This window comes from Mobula hypostoma, chromosome 5, assembly GCF_963921235.1.
Source record: "Mobula hypostoma chromosome 5, sMobHyp1.1, whole genome shotgun sequence".
Lineage (NCBI taxonomy): Eukaryota > Metazoa > Chordata > Chondrichthyes > Myliobatiformes > Myliobatidae > Mobula > Mobula hypostoma.
Genome location: NC_086101.1, coordinates 33,522,130 through 33,539,969, shown reverse-complemented (window position 1 = coordinate 33,539,969; position 17,840 = coordinate 33,522,130). Strand labels below are relative to the sequence as shown.

The window sequence follows — 17,840 nt, the reverse complement described above, 5'->3', positions numbered from 1 at the left end:
CTGCTCACCAACCAGATATCCCGACAGCAGAGAAGCTGCAGTCCAGAGAAGCACCCAGACTTACGAGGGAGCATGGGAGACCAGGATTCATGGAAGAGAAGGATTGAGGCAGAGATTATCAATGAAGATAAGACTCCAATGGAGGAGGTGAAATGAATATAGATAATTATCAGATCACTACTCAGTCTAAAACCAGGGCCACGGGCAAATGTGAGAGAAATGCAGAGTATAAAGTGAACTTTAATGAAGACATTGGATATGAACAATATATTCAGGGAGGGAAATATTGCAGGAGGAAACAAAGGTATGGCTGATTGAACTGAATAAACTTGAGAGCACGGCTGTATCACCCTCTGCTCTCAACCCTGCAGAGCTCCTAAAGAACCCTTATACCAGTAAGAAATCATTGCATTGAAAAAGACAGCAAAAAACTTTCTGACAGGAAACTTGACTGTTGAATTCAGAGGCTTGTCAACCCAATAAAGTTTTAGCACCAAGTGACAAAGCTACCATCCCTATCTCCAGATATTTTTGTACAATTTCAAAATGATTCAGAGCAAGAAAGATCTAATTCAGAATAGAAATACAAGAGATGGTTCTTATGAGTGTTTTGGGGTTTCCTACCCCTTTGTTGAATTACACACTGCAAGATTTCACATTTTAAATATCTTGGTTCCTGGAATCATAGTCTCTTATATTGTTTATGAAGAGGTGCAAATTCACAATCTCCATTTCATTACCCACAAAGAAATAAAAAGCCATTCTCCCGTGCACAATTCAAGTTTGATATGGACAGTTGATATGACACCACAGTTACACATCCTAATCCAATAAAAATCCATCTATCCATTTGTTAAAATATGAAAATTGTTTTCTAGTAGTCACCGTCTTTTGCCTTTGGGAACTGGGGAGGGGAAAGGTTGGTTGCAAAGATTAAAGAGATCCCAAGATCCACAACTCATTGATAAAATTCATCCACAAATGCAGATGGGTTTAAGTATCATGTGCCAAATGTTTACAGTGCTTTGCCTGTGGGAAGAAGGAACACAGCCGGCCTTGGTGCAGATGTTTTCCATAGTAAATGTCATGTTGCAGTTCCAAGAGTGATTACAACAAATGTCAGAACCCTATTCTTTGAAAAAAATGTTTCAAGTAATCAGTCTGTGTTGACTAAACAATAGAAGGGCCTTTGCATTCTCAGTGTCAGCTGTAGTCAACGGGTAATCGGAAAATGAACAAGAGAATGCCAATGTCTTTAGCAGAAACACAGCAGGTGCCAAAGCACTGCTCAACACCACTAACTCTCAAGCAGCTTCTTTGTTAAGGCCCATTCGATGAGTATATGGCAAGTCCTCAGAATGCAAATCTGTTAGGATGCTAATTTGTCAAGGCTAGGGAAAAGAAAAGCTTTGTTTACAAAGAATAAATCACTGTACAAAAGAAATTCAATTTTAGGAATTGGTCCTTCTTAGCATAAGAAAAACAAAAATCTTAAGATTATTCCACAAAGAACAAGCCTTTTGAGCTTTTCAAATCTGTGTTAATATCACCATCACTAACCTAATATCTAGTTCAGTCCTGCAGTACAAACTATTGCTGAGTTACTTGTTCCATCTAAGGCAGAATTTGATACTGTACTTACAAAATACGTTTCATTAAACTGCTTTTTAATTCCCACAGATTAGTTTATGATCTGATGTGAGAATTAATCATTGTCTATCTGTGGTGTGGAAAATCTCCATACAATCTATTAGTAACCACTTCAACTACAGTAAAATTAAGAGTTGCTTCATAACTATAACCCCTTCATACCTACAAATAATCCCAGCATGATCACAAGGATCTGCTTATATTGACTTCCTATTATGGGATGCCCAGAACTTAACTTTGTACAAGTCACCACAGCATTAACTTAGCAATTTCTATGCTCAGCATGAATGAGAAGGTTTCTTGTTTGAACATACTGGGTGAACACATTGATCCTTGGCTTCCTTGCAGTGTCTAGCTTTAAATGATGTTACCTCTGTACAAACGGTTGTCCTGGAGCTGGCCAGCAGCAGAGAATGAATGCTCCAGTGCTTCTGATAGCCCGCCTCGCTGCGTATCAATCAAATTTCAAAGTTGTTATCAACCAATCAACCTGTACTTTCAAGCACTGCGATCCAGTACCTAATAATCTTCACAACAATTTGTACAAAGAAAAGGTTAGAGCGTACCTAAAACAATATACAGGAACAAAGTGAATTAGGAAGGGCAGCACTTTACATAGAATCTTGTTAGTTTGGAGAAATTCCTCCCAGCCTTACACAGAAATGTTTTGTAAAATTATGCAGTAATGTGCTTAAATATGTATATTAATGTAAAAAGGAAGATAATTTTCTAGATATTATTTATATAAACTTATTTGGTGAAACTTTACAGCATTCTGGTGAAGTGTAAAGGAAACATTTCAAACTTTTCCTTCTATAAGGAGGGCTACAAAGTGCCAATACAGGGGCTAATATTGCAGATCACATCCTTTTAGAGTGGACAACAGAGCCTCTTGAATCTGATTTGCTGTTCAATAAAATTATGGCTGTTCCAATTTTTTGCCTCAACTCATCCCTTGGCTGACTCAATAATCCTTGAAGGCATAATTCAATGCAAATCTTTTCTATTCAAAGGATGACCTTCCCTCCCAGTTCAGTGGGAATTATCTCATATTGGCTCATTGCCATGCACCCCACCCTGGAAATAAAAGGTAACACATGCTCTCTGCACCTTGGAGAACACACAATGCTGTGTGACTCCCATCCCAATGACCTAGCTTAATGTGTCCCTCCCTGAAACAATGTGGCACTGCACAGACCCCATCCCTGGAGAAAACACCTACCCTCACCAAGAACTCACGGTGTCATGTCCTACATTATCTCATGGTCCTGGTGTTTGCTGACTCTACCCCAAAATTCACACTGCCCCATGTGACTGCCACCTACAGAAATATCCCAGCATAAGCCCTTCATCCCCTCTCAGTATGACTAATATCATGTGACTTACATCCCAGCCGCAATATTCTATCATGACACAAGCACTAGATATGACTCAATCCCCTTCTAGAAAAGAGCCCAATACCCCAAGTACCTCTAGAGATGACCAAGTATCCTGACCAATTCTTCCCCACCCTCCTTGGGGATCAGCGAATGGCATGACCCCCTCCTCCAACCCTACAGTGTGGAACTACACATTTTTTATGTCCAATCATCAAGGAACTATAAGTGATGAGGGTGCAACAGAAACTCTCTGCCTCCAAATGGGAATCTCACATTGAAATTTACTAACAGGAACCCCTAATTTATTTGAAATAACTGAACATTATTCAATAACAATATAATAGTTTGCCAATTCATACAATTTATCTAGCCATTTATTTTTCATCAGAAACCTGCAGATCATATGACAGAGTTTAGTAAGTCACTGCAAAATTTTATTGGGTTGTTCCAGATGATTAACTATTTCCATTATCATAGTTCATCTAAAATATATTTGTATCTGCATTACTGTATACAAGTTGATCTCCTGAGGGCAAATAAGAACTTGTAGTTTAAGGTTGAAAATGGGGTGGGGACCCTTCATATAATATTTCATTTTAAACTTGAATATTAAATTGATTTCTGTTGTGTTCCACTTTAAACTCCTTGCTCCGTGTTTATGAAAGTGCCCATGCAAAGTTGTCACACTGTCCCTCTGCTGCAAGGATGTAACAGCACTGTGGCTCCTCCAATGGCGGGAGGACGCAATGAAAGCAGTCCCTTTTTACAGTGGAATTTTCCATAACATGTGGACATTGGTGCTGATAACTGGAAAACAATGTAGGAAAATGAAAGCTTTTTAAGGTACTTCTATTTTTTAGTATCTGCTCATAACTAGTGACATTTCCTCTTGATCTGCTAAAAATGTTTCAGAACATTTATATAGAATTTATTCTCCAAACTGCCAGGATAATTGAATTCCCCAACTCTCACACTCTGGCATTACACTCACTTATTTTACTTATTCCACATTGATTTACAACAGATGTTGTCTGACCTACTATTTTCAGCTCTTGCCGTATTAATCAACATCCACCTGCAGACATGCATATGATGAATCCCCAGGTCCAGTTTCAGGGAACAGAAGTGTCTCACATCAGTCTCTCTAACACTAAATAAGATCAGGATAAACACCTTTCTCTCCCCCCGCCCCCATTCCACTTTGACGCCTTTGTAATTTAGAGCGAGTCAAGAGTCACTGTCTGTGTACTTGTTCTATGCTTAGCATATAATCGCTCGTCGGCCTAAGTATATGCTTCTAGAGGTGGACAGATCATCAGTGAAGCCCGATTAACTTTGAATCCTTATGAAGATCTTTCTGTTTGGGTGGGTGGGGGAGGAGGGAGACAGAAAGAATGGGGCGCCTGTTATATCACCGCCAAAGTCCACAGGTACAACAGGGAGTAATGCTCTAACCGCATGAGGGGACAGTGTGACATGTTTACACAGGAGGCAGTCGGCAAATGTACCCACCTACAATTGTCTGTGATGCGTTGTACCCGATGTTGGTGCATGTACATCCTGTTAGCATTGACCATGTTTATGTCACAGTCGGTACTTACACGTTATACTCACTACAGCGCCCGGAGGGGCCCACCCCAGCCCCCCTACACCTCCAGCCGCTACCCCTGCCTCCCTAAATCTGTGGGCCCGGTCCTGCCCCCGCCCGGCTCCGGGTGGACTCCGGTTTTGCCCCGGCTCCCTACACCTCCGCCGACCACCCCCGTGCGCTATCCCGTGCGGCTGCGTTCCGCTCGCCGGCCTTACCTTGCCGAAGTGCGCGGCCCAGTGCAGCGGGGTCCAGCCGTAGAAGTTGTCCTCCTGGATGATGTCGGCGGGCGCCGAGGCGGCCAGCAGCGAGCGCAGCGCCGCCACATCGCCGTCCCTACAGGCCCGGTGCAGAGGGAAGCGCCGCGACAGCAGCTCCTCGCTCGAAAAGCCCCGGTCGCAGTCTGCCATGGCAGCGCTGGGCCCGGCAAATGGTGGCTGGTGCTCCGTGCTCCACTCGCGGATCCCGGCGGACGGCGGCTAAACGGCCGGTACCCTCGCGGTTCCCGGCAGACGGCGGCTAAACGGCCGGTGCTCTCGCGTCGCTCGGCGGCTAAACGGCCGGTGCTCTCGCGTCAGTCGGCGGTTAAACAGACGGTGCTCTCGCGTCGCTCGACAGACGGTGACTAAACAGCCGGTACTCGCCGGCTAAACGGCCGGTGCTCTCGCGTCGCTCGGCGGCTAAACGGCCGATCCTCCTGTGTGGCTCGGCAGACGGCAGCCCGCGCTCCCACACACACACAAAGAGCGGCTGTACACAAAACCAAGACCGGAGCACCAGCAAAACCTGGACCAACGTCAAAGCAAAACCCGGACCAGACTTCCACTCGACCTCATTCTGAGCCACACACACAGACTGCTGGAGAAACCCAGCAGCGCAGGCACCATCTATAAAGGGAAAGGGAACGGTCGACGTTCCGTTCATATCTGGAGTGACCAACTTTAAGTTCCTACGGTATTTTGTATGTGGTATGTGTTGCTCAAGAGTTACAGCATCTACAAAATTTCTTGTATGAGTAATTATACTTTATTAGGAGTTTGAAGAGATTTGGCATGTCAACAAATACACTGCACTTCTATAGTTGTACCGTGGAGAGCATTCTTACAGGCTGCATCACTGTCTGGTATGGGGCGGGGGGTAAAGTAGAAATGAAAAGAAGAATTGCCATTGCCAAAACCAACTTCCAAAAACTGAAACCCATTTTTACCAACGGACTCATTTCTATGACAACAAGGCTTCGGCTACTAAAATGTTACATCTGGACAATCTTGCTGTATGCTTCCGAAACATGGACTATAATACCAAAACTCCGAAGAAACTTAGGAGCAACAGAAGTGTGGTTTCTTGGAAGAATGCTGAAAATATATAGAGGTAGGGTAACTAATGAGACAGTACTCCAGCGTGCCCATACAAAAAAATCTTTAATGACAACATTAAATGAGAGGAAACTTAAATTCCTGGGCCACGTCATCAGGAAGGGAGAAATAGAATGCCTTACATTACAAGGGTGTATGCCTGGGAAATGCGGAAGAAGAAGGCAAAGTAGAAAATATATGGACACTGTGAAAGAACTAACAGGTCTAAGTGTGCGAGATATCATTAACACTGCGAGGGATCGTTTGATGTGGAAAGCCATGATCGCCCGAGCGTGTAACGTGTAAGGCACATGAAGAAGAAGAAGACAGGGGTGGGGTGGGGGTGGGTGTTACTGCACAGGACCGAAAGAAGCTGCAGAAGGTTGTAAATCTAGTCAGGTACCCAGGACATCTTTAGGAAACGGTGTCTCAGAAAGGCAGCTTCCATTATTTAGGACCTCCAACACCCAAGGCATGTCCTTTTCTCACTGTTACCATCAGGTAGGAGGTACAGAAGCCTGAAGGCACACACTCAACGATTCAGGAACAGCTTCTTCCCCTCTGCCATCTGTTTCATAAATGCAGATTGAAGAGTTGGACACTACTTCGCTTTTTTTAAACAGTATTTATGTTTTTGCACATTTTTAAAAAATCTACTCAATATCATCATCACCATCATTCAATATATCCAATTGATTTACTTGTTTATTATGTTTTATTTTATTTATTATTTTTTTCTCTCTCTGCTAGATTATGTATTGCCTTGAACTGTTGCTGCTAAGTTAACAAATTTCTTGTCACATGCTGGTGATAATAAATCCGATTTGGATTCTGATGTACACTAATCAGAATCAGGTTTATTATCACTGACTTAAAAAAATTGTTGATTTGTAACAGTAGTACAGTGCAAAAACATAATTGCTTTAATAAATAGTTCAAAGGAAAAGAATAACGAGGCAGTGTTTGTGGGTTCATGGACTGTTCAGAAAACTGATAATGGAGGGGAAGTTCTTGAATTACTGATTGTGGGTCTTCAGGCTCCTGCACATCCTCTTGATGGTAATACTGAGGAGGAGGCATGTCCTGAATATGGAGGGTCCTTTTGCGTTGTTGAGGAGCTCCCTCTTGAAGATGACCTGGATGGTGGGCTGTGTTATGGCCCTGATGGAGGTGGCTGAGTCTACAACCTTGTGATCCTGTGCATTAAAGGCTATGTACCAAGCAATGATGCATCTGGTCAGAATGCTCTCCACCATACTTCTGTAGCGATTCGTAAGAGACTTTGGTCACAAAGCAACATCTGTCTGTTGGAGGAACTCAGCAGGTCCCCAGAATCAGAATCGGGTTTCTTATCACTGTCGTATGCTGGAACATTTGCCGTTTCGCAACTGCAATACAGTGCAGTACACAAAATATACCATAAATTGTAGTAAGAAATGTATACTGTATATTAAAAAGATAAATAAGGAGGGCAAAAGAAGACCAAGAATAGTGAGGTAGTGTTCATGGTTTCATTATCCATTCAGAAGTCTGATGGTGGAGGGGAAAAGATTGTTCCTGAAATGTTGAGTGTGTGTCTTCAGGCTCCTGTACCTCCTCCTTGAGGGTAAGATTGAGAAGAGGGCATGTCTTGGGCAGTGGTGGTCCTTAATGACGGATGCCGTCTTTTTGAGGCCTGCCTTTTGAAGGTGTCCTCAGTGGTGGAGAGGCGGGTGAGGAGTTTGTGTTGCAGCTTTTTCCAGTCCTGTGCTCCGGCCCCTCCACACCAGATGGTGATGCCACAAATTGGGATGCTCTCCTCGGCAACCCAAATTACACTCATCCAATTTACCAGCATGTGGTCCGTGGCCTTCCGCTGCCTTGATGATACAAATGCTCATCCATGTACTTCCTAAATGATGTGTGAGTCTCTGCCTCCACCACTTCCTCAGGCAGAGTGATCAACATTCTAACCACCCTCTGGTTAAAAATGTTCTCTCTCAGGTTCCTCTTTAAACACTGACTCTAAACCTATGCCCTTTAATTTTAGACACCTCTGCCATGGGAAAATGTTTCTTATTATCTATTCTCATAGTGCCATATATAATTTCATATTTTTATATTGTGCACCCCCCCCCCCAGCCTAGTCTTCTCCTTTCAAGGAAAACTAAACTAGCCCATCCATTCTCCCCTCATAACTGGAACACTCCATCCGAGAACTGCCCTCTGGCCTACTATTCATTGTAAATGCTCCATCCATATTACTTTTCCCAAAGTCCAACATCTCACATTTATTAGGATTAAATTCCATTTGCCATTGCTCTGTCATCTTCACCAAGTGGTCAGTAATATCCAACAGTTGGTGATAGTCCTTCCTCCACCAAAAAACAGCACCAATTTTCATGATGTATTTAAACTTACTAATCATGTCTCCCACTTTCGTTCTCCAAATTCTCAATGTATATAACAAAAAGTAAGGGTCCCAGACTGTCAGAACATTTCCAATACCTTTCCTACCATTGACAATATGCTCAGAGACCTGCAATAACTTGTCTTACCTCTGTTGATACACTGACTGAAGCAAAGACAGAGACAAGGAGAGAGCAACAAGAGAAGAAAAGGGAGGCAGAGTAAACAAGAGCAGTAGAGAGGAGAAACAGAGCAGGAGAGAGAGGAGACAGGTGGAGAGAGAGGGAATGCATAGCAAATGAATATATCTTTTTCGTGAGAATTTGCACAACATACTTCTGAAGCAAGGAGAGCATCAAGGTGAAAAGAATTTGAAATGAAGGAAAGGGTGCAAAAATGAGGAAGGAACCATTGAGCATACCTACAAGGGAGTGCTGCCACAAGAAAGCGGCATTCATCATTAAGGACCCCCACCCTTCTAGGCCATGCTCTCGTCTCGCTGCTGCCATTGAGTAGCAGGTGCAGGAGACTTGGGTTCCGCGCTACCTTCAGGACAGGTATTACCCTTCAACCTTCAGGTTCTTAAACCAGCTTGGATAACTTCACTCACCTTATATGTGAACTGATTCCACAACATATGGACTCACTTTCAAGGATGTTACAACTCATTCTCAGTATTATTAATTTTCTAATGTATTGTAATAATTATTATCTGTTTATTGTATTTGCACAGTTTGTCATTATTTGCATATTGGTTGTCAGTCTTTGTGTGTAGTTTTTCATCGATTCTATTGTATTTCTTTGTTGCACTGTGAATGCCTGCAAGTAGATGAATCTCAGTGTAGTATATAGTGACATATATGTACTTTGATAATAAATTTACTTAGAACTTTTTAAATGACCAAAGAATCTTCTGCTTTTCACTCTACCATTAGGACTTAAGTTTGAAATAAAAGGGTAGAGCAGATATTCAAAGGGAAATTCTGAGGATCAGGAAGGAAGGGAAAGGAGTTCAATAGAGGTTGTTAGGGATTGGACTCAGTGGAATGGAAAATGCTCTGGGCAGATGGTGGCTCCTTTCCTTGGACTCTCATCTCATAACTCATACTTCTTACAACCACAGCGATGAAGTGTTTTAAGAGGTTGGTGTTGAAACATGTCATCTCCTGTCTGAGAGGCAACTTGAATCTGCTCCAGTTTGCCTACCAAAGCAACAGGTCACAGCATATGCCATCTCGATGGTTCTTCACGCAACCCTGGACAAGAAATATGCATACATCAGGATGCTCTTTAACAATTACCGCTCAGCATTTAATACCATCATCCCCTCAGAACTAATCAGTAAACTGCAGGACCTGGGCCTCAATACCCCCTTGTGCAATTAGATCCTGGATTATTTCACTTGTAGACCCCAGTCAGTTTGGATTGGCAAGAATATCTCCTCCACAATCTCCATCAGCACAGGTGCACCATAAGGCTGTGTGCTTAACCCCCTGCTCTACTCGCTTTACATCTATGACTGTGAGGCTAAGTACAGTTCCAACTCCATATACAGGTCCTCTGATGGCACCACTGTTGTGGACCATATCAAAGGTGGTGATGAATTAAAGATTGAACATTTGGCTGAGTGGTGCATTAACAACAGCCTCTCATTCAATGTCAGCAAGACCAAGGAACTGAGGGAGAGGGAAACTGGAAGTCCATGAACCTATACTCCTTGGAGGATCAGAGGTGGAGAGGGTCAGTAGCTTTAAATTCCTGGGTGTCACTATCTCAGAGAACCTGTCCTGGACACATCATATATATATAATTGCAACAAAAGCACGACAGCGCCTCTACTTCCTTAGGAATTTGCGGAGATTTGGCATGTCATCAAAAACCATGATAAACTTCTATAGATGTGCGGTGGAAAGTGTATTGACTGGCTGCATCACAGCCTGGTATGGGAACACCAATGCCTTCGAGCGGAAAGTCCTACAGAAGTTAGTGGATTCTGCCCAGTACATCACAGGTAAAGCCCTCCCAATCACTGAGCACATCTACATGAAACGTTGCCATAGAAAAGCAGCATCCATCATCAGAGATTCTCACCACACAGGCCATGCTCCTTTCTTGCTGCTACCATCAGGTAGAAGGTACAAGTACCTCAGGACTTGTACCATCAGGTTCAAGAACAGTCAGGGTCTTGAACAAAAGGGGATAACTACACTCAGTCTATTTCTGGTATTCCCACAACCAATGGTCCCACTTTAAGGACTAGTTATTTTGTTACTTTATGCTCTCATTATTTATTGCTATTTATTTATATTTGCATTTGCACAGTTTGTTGTTCATTGATCCTACTTACAGTCACTGTTCTGTTGATTTGCTGAGTACGTCCACAGGAAAAAAGAATCTCAGGGTTATATGTGGTGACATGTATGTACTCTGATAGAATATTTTACTTTGAATTTTGAACCTCTTCAAACCTTCCAGGAACAAAGAGTCAGAACCAGGAAGAAGGGTGAAGCAGAAGGGAAGTGAAAGAGCCAGAAGAAAAAGATTGGGGATCAGAAGAGAGAAACAGCAAAACAAGTGCTCAAAGACAGACAAGTGAGCCACTGAATTTTTCAAATCTTCTGTGTAAACATCACATAGATCTGTCCATGGCCATCTGCTGTGAGTATTTTGCTTGTCTGGACTATGCAATCTTCTGTTGAGGCAGGTTTAGAAGGGTTGAGAAATCCAGAGCATGCATCAAAAATTCACTCTCATTTTAAGAACGGTTTTGTTTAGTACTTCTATTTCACCTAGTTGGTGCAGTCACAGTGGGTTGAAGGACCTGTTTCTGCTCCATCCTTTGCTCTGTTTTGAGAGAACTGTGGAGCCCTTAGTCAGAAACAGGGGACCTTATAACGGAGAACAAAGAAGTGCCAGACCAAATGCACATAAACTTTGGTTCTGAGTTTACAAAGGAAGATACAAATAAACTCTGAGAAATCTGGGGGAACCTGTGGTCTAGTAAGAGGGATGAATTCTGGAGGAACACAGCAAGTCAAACAATAAATGATCTTATTCAGTGAATAAGATCATTTATTGTTTGACTTGCTGTGTTCCTCCAGAATTTTGTGTGCTGAGTCTGTTGGAATCATCTGCTGTATCTGGTGCTCCCATCGCAGCCTCCACTACATCAGGAAGACCCAATACAAATCGGGAGTGCTTTGTCGAGCATCGTAGCTCTGTCTGCTGCAAATAGCAAGATCTCCCAGTGGGTATCCATTTCAATTTGACTTCCCATTCCCATTATGATTATCAGTACATGGCCTCCTCTACTGCCATGATGAGACAAAACTCAGGTTAGAGGTGCAACACCTCATATTCCGTTTGGGTAGTCTCCAACCTGATGCCATGAACATCGATTTCTCCAATGTCTGGTCATTTCTCCCCCTCCCCTTCTCTCATTTTTCATTCCACATTCTGGTTCTCTTCTCATGCCCATCACCTCTTATAGTGCCCCTTCTTCCCTTTCTTCTGTGGTTCACTATTTGATCCCTTCTTCTTCAATCCTTTACTTCTTCTACCTATCCCCTCCCAGTTTCTTAATTCATCCCTCTCCCACCTACTCACCTGGTCTCACCTATCACCCACCAGCTTGTTTTCCTCCCCCTCGCCCCATCTTCTTATTCTGGCTTCTGCTCCCTTCCTTTCCTGTACTGATGAAGTGTCTAGGGCCAAAATGTCAGCTGTTTATTCCCTTCCATACTTGCTGAGTTTCTCCAGATTTATGTGTGTTGAATGAGATTAGTACTGGTGGGGAAATGGCAATGGGAAAATTTGATAGAATCAAAGGCTGTTAAGTGCTTAGGGCCCAGTAGTTTGCTGAGTATTTGTGGAAATAACCCAAGAAAATACCAGATGATTGCTATTATTTTACAACATTCAGAATCAGGTTTTTTATCACTGTCTAATATGGCATGAAATTTGTTGTTGTGCGGCAGCAATTCTGTACATAAAATTACCATAAATTACAAAGTAAATAACTAATGAAAAAAAGAAGAAATAATGAGGTAGTATTGATGAGTTCATGGTCTGTTCAGAAATCTGATGTTGGAGGGAGAGAAGCTGTTTCTGAATCATCGAATATGGGTCTTCAGGGACCCATAGTCATACTTTATTGATCCCGAGGGAAATTGGTTTCCCTCGTCCCACACCTCGTCCCTGAAGATGGCATCACCTGGATGGGATGGGTGAGTCTGTGATCAAGGGTCAACTTTACTTGCCATATATATTTACGTGTTAGAAATTTGCTGTACTGTGTTGGCCCAGCATGCGACAAAAAACAAAAACATTCAACAATTAAAATTAATAAAGAATTGAGTAAAATCGTTAGAGGTTAAAGCATGGATATGGAAGAAATGTGCATAGATTTATAAATACTAGCATATATTTACAACATAAAGAGCATTATAAAAAATGGTTCAATGTGTTTACAGTGCAGAGCAGTGATGGGTAATGGATAGTGGCAGGCGGGGTGGGGGAGCGGGTGGTGGTCTAACTAGAATGGTTGATTAGATTAACTGCCAGGGTGAAGAGACTTTTGAAGTATTCAAAGGTTTTTGTGTGTGTGTGTGTGTGTGTGTGTGTGTGTGTGTGTGTGTGTGTGTGAGAGAGAGAGAGATAGATAGATAGATAGATAGATAGAGAGATAGATAGATATCATTATCAGAGCCATTTGGAAAGAACAAGTCTCATCAGGAGTGTGTCATAACTGAGCCAGTGAAGGGAGATGTAAGTGGAGTGGCCATTGCTGGAGTGGAAGGATTTGGCTCAACAAGCTTCAGCAAAAGCACAGGTTTCAGCAAGAATAGGCTTTGACAAGCACAGGCAGAGGTTCTAAGTAAGTTTCCAGTAAGTTTTGTTCTCTTTCTTTGTCTATTATTACGTGGCTGGTGCACTGAGAGTGGGTCCAGAATCAGTGGCATGTTCTTTTTGTGAGGTGTTAGAACTCTGGAAGACCTCCAGTCTCCCTGATAACTGCATCTACACAAAGTGCATCAAACTGCAGCTCCTTGGGGAACGTATTAAGGAACTGGAGCTACAGCTTGGTGACCTTCGGCTCATATGGGAGAATGAGGAGGCGATAGATAGAAGCTACAGGGAGTTGCAGGAGGTGGGTACCTGCGTGATTATTAGGAGAGGGAAATGGAATAGGCAGCTAATACAGAGTACCCCTGTGGCCGTTTTCCTCAATGCTGTTGGTGGGGAGTGCAGGGGAACAATCTACCGGGGTAGCCGTAGCGACCGGGTCTCTGGCACTGAGTTTGGCTCTGTGATTCAGAAGGGAAGGGGTGCATGATAAAATAGGCTGAAGTCAGCATGGTTTCCTTAAGGGGAAATCTTGCCTGACAAATCCCTGTTGGAATTTTTTGAGGAAATAACAGGCAGGATAGACAAAAGAGAGAGGATGTTGTTTACTTGAATTTTCAGAAGGCCTTTGACAAGCTGCCACACATGAAGCTGCTTAACAAGATCAGGGCCCATGGTATTACAGGGAAGATCCTAGTATGGATAGAAAATTGGCTGGTTGACAGGAAGCAAAGATTGAGAAGAAAGGGCGCCTTTTCTGGTTGGCTGCTGGTGGCTAGTGGTGTTCCGCAGGGTTTGGTGTTAGAACTACTTTTCACATTATATGTCAAAGATTAATGATGGAATTGATAGCTTTGTGGCCAAGTTTGTAGATGATACAATGATAGGTGGAGGGACGGGTACAGTTGAGAAAGAAGTGGGTCTGCTGAATGACTTAGACGGATTGGGAGATTTGGTAAAGAAGTGGCAGATGGAATATAGTGTAGGAAATTGAATTATCATGCTGTTTGGTAGAAGGAGTAAAGGCATAGACTACTTTCTAAACAGAGAGAAAATTCAAAAATCAGATGCACAAAGGGACTTGGGAATCCTTGTGCAGGCTTCCCTAAAGGTTAACTTGCAGGTTCAGCCATGATGAAGTGGTGGAGCAGACTCGATGGATCAAATAGCCTAATTCTGCTTTTATATCTTATGGTCTTATAGTCAAGTTGATGGTAAGGAAGACAACTGCAATGTTAGCATTCATTTCGAGAGGACTAGGAACGTTAGAGCAGGGATGTCAAGCTGAGGCTTTAAAAGGCATTGGTCAGAACGCACTTGGAGTGGATAGAAACACAGAAAACATAGAAAACCTACAGCACAGTACAGGCCCTTTGGCCCACAAAGCTGTGCCGAACATGTCCTTACCTTAGAAATTACCTAGGGTTATCCATTTTTCTGAGCTCCATGTACCTATCCAGGAGTCTCTTAAAAGATCCTATCGTATCTGTCTCCACCACCGTCGCTGGCAGCCCATTCCACACGCTCACCAATCTCTGCGTAAAAAACTTAGCCTTGACATCTCTGTACTTATTTTTTCCAAGCACTTTAAAACTGTGCCCTCTCATGCTAGTCATTTCATCCCTGGGAAAAAGCCTCTGACTATCCACACAATCAATGCCTCTCATCATCTTATACACCTCTATCTGGTCACCTCTCATCCTCCATTGCTCCAAGGAAAAAAGGCTGAGTTCACTCAACCTATTCTCATAAGCCATGCTCCCCAATCCAGGCAACATCCTTGTAAATCTCCTCTGCACCCTTTCTATGGTTTCCACATCCTTCCTGTAGTGAGGCGACCAGAATTGAGCACAGTACTCCAAGTGGGGCCTAACCAGGGTCCTATATAGCTGTAACAAGCTGCTTCTCAGGCAGGAGTTGGTATGTTTCATCACCAGCCTCTCAAAGCTTCGTTATAGTGGATGTAACTGCTACTGGAATATAATCATTGGGGCAGATTACCACGTTCTTCTTAGACACCGGTATAACTAAAGCCACTAAGGCAAGTGGGTACCTCCGACTGCCAAAGTGAGAGGTTAAGGATCTCAGTAAACGCTCCAGCCAGTTGATCAGCACAGGTCTTTAGTAACACACTGGGCCAGACGCTTACTGTCGGCTTCAGCATCAGCTTTAGAGACTGAGATCAGAGGGTCACTGGAGGCTGTGGCAGCTTGTGAAGGTTCCTTCATGTTTTGATGTTCCACTGGAGGTGAACCCTTGTTGTCATCTATGTTGCTTGGTTTCACTCTGTCAGAGATGATAGCATTCAAGCCCTGCCAGTCGTTGAGCATCCTTCAGTGATTTAAGTTTAGTCCAAAATTGCCACTTTGCCCGTGAGAAGACTTTCAAGAGATCGTACTTTGTACCTTTAATCGCCAGACCTGAATGCCACTGGTCTGGCCCTCAGCCTATTGCAGATCTCCTGGTTCATCCAGTGTTTTTGGTTAAGGAAGATTCTAAATGATTTTGTGGGGACACACTCATGTATGACTGTTTTTATAAAGTTTGTGTATTCATTCAGATCCTGTGATGAGTCCTTGAACACGACCCAGTCCAGCAACTCGAAGCAATCCCATAGCCTCTTATAAACACAAAATACTCTGCCGATGCTGGGGTCAAAGCAACAAAGCAACAAAACAACCTGGGTTCTGGCCCGAAACATTGACTGATCATTTCCACGGATGCTGCCGGATGTGCTGAGTTCCTCCAGCGTGTTGTGAGTATTCTCATAGCCTCTCTTCTGCATCCTGTCATTATCTCTGGATAAGGTGAATATATCTCAAGATAGGGTAAGCAGGCTCTTCCACTGACGTTGGGTGAGACTAGGACTAGAGGCCAAGGGTTGAGAGTGAAAGGTGAAATGTTTAAGGGGAACACAAGGGAAAACTTCTTCACTTTGAAGGTGATGAGAGTGTGGTATGAGCTGCCAGCAGATATGAGCTGCCAGCAGAACTGGTGGATGTGAATTCTATTTCAACATTGAAGAGAAATTTGGATAGGGACATGGATGGGAGGGTGAATGGAACTAGACGGATTAATAGTTCAGCATGGGCTGGATGGGCTGAAGGGTCTGCTTCTGTGCTGTAGTGTTCTATGACTCTATAACACACCACTGGGGTGTACCAGTGCTGAGTGAGCAGGATCTGGATATGTGCTTGCCTAATCTAACATACTGCCTCCTTTTAGGGAGGAAGTTTGTGATTCAGCTGCAGATGGCACCTGGCACATTACGTTTGGAGACTTTCTCTTGCAGAAGCTCAGGAACGATGGTACTGAAGGCTGAACTGAAATCAAAAAAAAAAAACCCTGACATACGTACCAGGGGAGTCGAGGTGCTGAAGAGCAATGTTAGCAGCATCATCTACAGATCTATTGGCCACAGCCCTCTATAGCTTCTTGTACTTGTGTCTCCATACCCGGCTGTGTTGCAACCAGACAGAAAGCTCTCCACCATATACCTACTGAAATTTGCTAGAGTCTTTGGTGACACACTAAATCTTCTCAAACTCCCAACAAAGTAGAGCCACTAGCATACCTTCTTCACGATTGCATCAATGTCAGGATAGATCCACCGAGAGGTTGACACCCAGGAACTTGAAAGGTGCACCCTTTCCATTGCTGACCACTCAAGGGGGCTCAGTTTACTTGTTCTCCCAATTTCCCCTTCCTGAAATTCATAATAAATTCTTGCTCTTGCTGACATTGGGTGCAAGGTTGTTGTTGTGACAGCAGTCAACCAGCCGATCTATCTGTCCTGTACATACTCCTCACTGCCATCTGAGAGTTCATCAACAATGGTTGCACCATCAACAGATCTATTGATGGTGTTTGAGCAGTGCCTAGCCGCACAGTCACAGGTGTAGATGAAATAGTGCAGTGGGCTAAGCGCACATTCCTGCGGTGTGCCAGTGTTGATCGTCAGTGAGGAGATGTTATTATCAATCCACACTGACCGTGTGCTCCCAATGAGTAAGTCAAAGATCACGTTACAGAGGGAGGTACAAAGGCCCAGATTTTTAAGCTTGCTGATTAATACTGAAGGTATGACATTATTGAATGCCAAGCTGTAGTCTATATACAGCAGACTGCTGTATGTTTTACTGTTAACTTGGTGCTCCAAAGCAGAGTGGAAAGCCGGTGAGTGTGTGTGCTGTAGACAAATTGCCATGGGTCTGGGCTCTTGCTCAAGCAGGAGTTAATTTTAGCCAACCTCTCAAAGCACTTTATCACAGTAGATATGACTGCTACTAGGCAATAGTTGTTGAGGCAGCTCACCTGCTCAATTTAAACACCAATGTGATGTTGACCTTTTGAAGCAGGTGGGAATGTCTGACTACAGCAGTGAAGGGTTGAAGATGTCCTTGAACACTCCATCTAGTTGGTCAACCCGTCAGGTTACCATCAGGGCCTAGCATCTAGAGAAAGTTTATCCTTTTGTAGAATGTTCTGTCATTGGCCTCTGAAATAGCAATCAGGATGCTGTGTGGATTCACACAGGTGAACTGTTTTTCTCCTTTTCAAAGCATGCATAAAAGATGTTGGGCTCATTGGGGAACTAAACATCACAGCCATTTATGCTGTTAGGTTACAGCTTAT

At 43.3% G+C, this 17,840-nt stretch overlaps 1 protein-coding gene and 1 long non-coding RNA gene across 5 annotated transcripts in view; one reads left to right on the top strand and one right to left on the bottom strand.

The window, feature by feature from the left end:
• ankrd10a (ankyrin repeat domain 10a) overlaps positions 1–5,335 on the bottom strand; it is a 53,234-nt gene extending 47,899 nt beyond the window's left edge. For 2 of the 4 annotated variants that reach the window (XM_063048326.1, XM_063048330.1), the window contains exon 1: positions 4,836–5,335. In XM_063048326.1, coding sequence (XP_062904396.1) covers positions 4,836–5,027 — 192 coding nt within the window. In that variant the 5' untranslated portion in view covers positions 5,028–5,335. Of the gene's footprint in view, positions 1–2,021; positions 2,178–4,835 lie in introns of all 4 variants that reach the window. The other 2 variants (XM_063048328.1, XM_063048329.1) reach the window with 2 other exon arrangements.
• A 133-nt stretch (positions 5,336–5,468) lies between these two features.
• LOC134346741 (uncharacterized) lies at positions 5,469–16,888 on the top strand. Its single transcript, XR_010018009.1, has 4 exons — positions 5,469–5,585; positions 10,836–10,952; positions 15,766–15,960; positions 16,431–16,888. It is a non-coding gene; the product is annotated as an uncharacterized LOC134346741 (long non-coding RNA).
• The last annotated feature ends 952 nt before the right edge of the window (positions 16,889–17,840 follow it).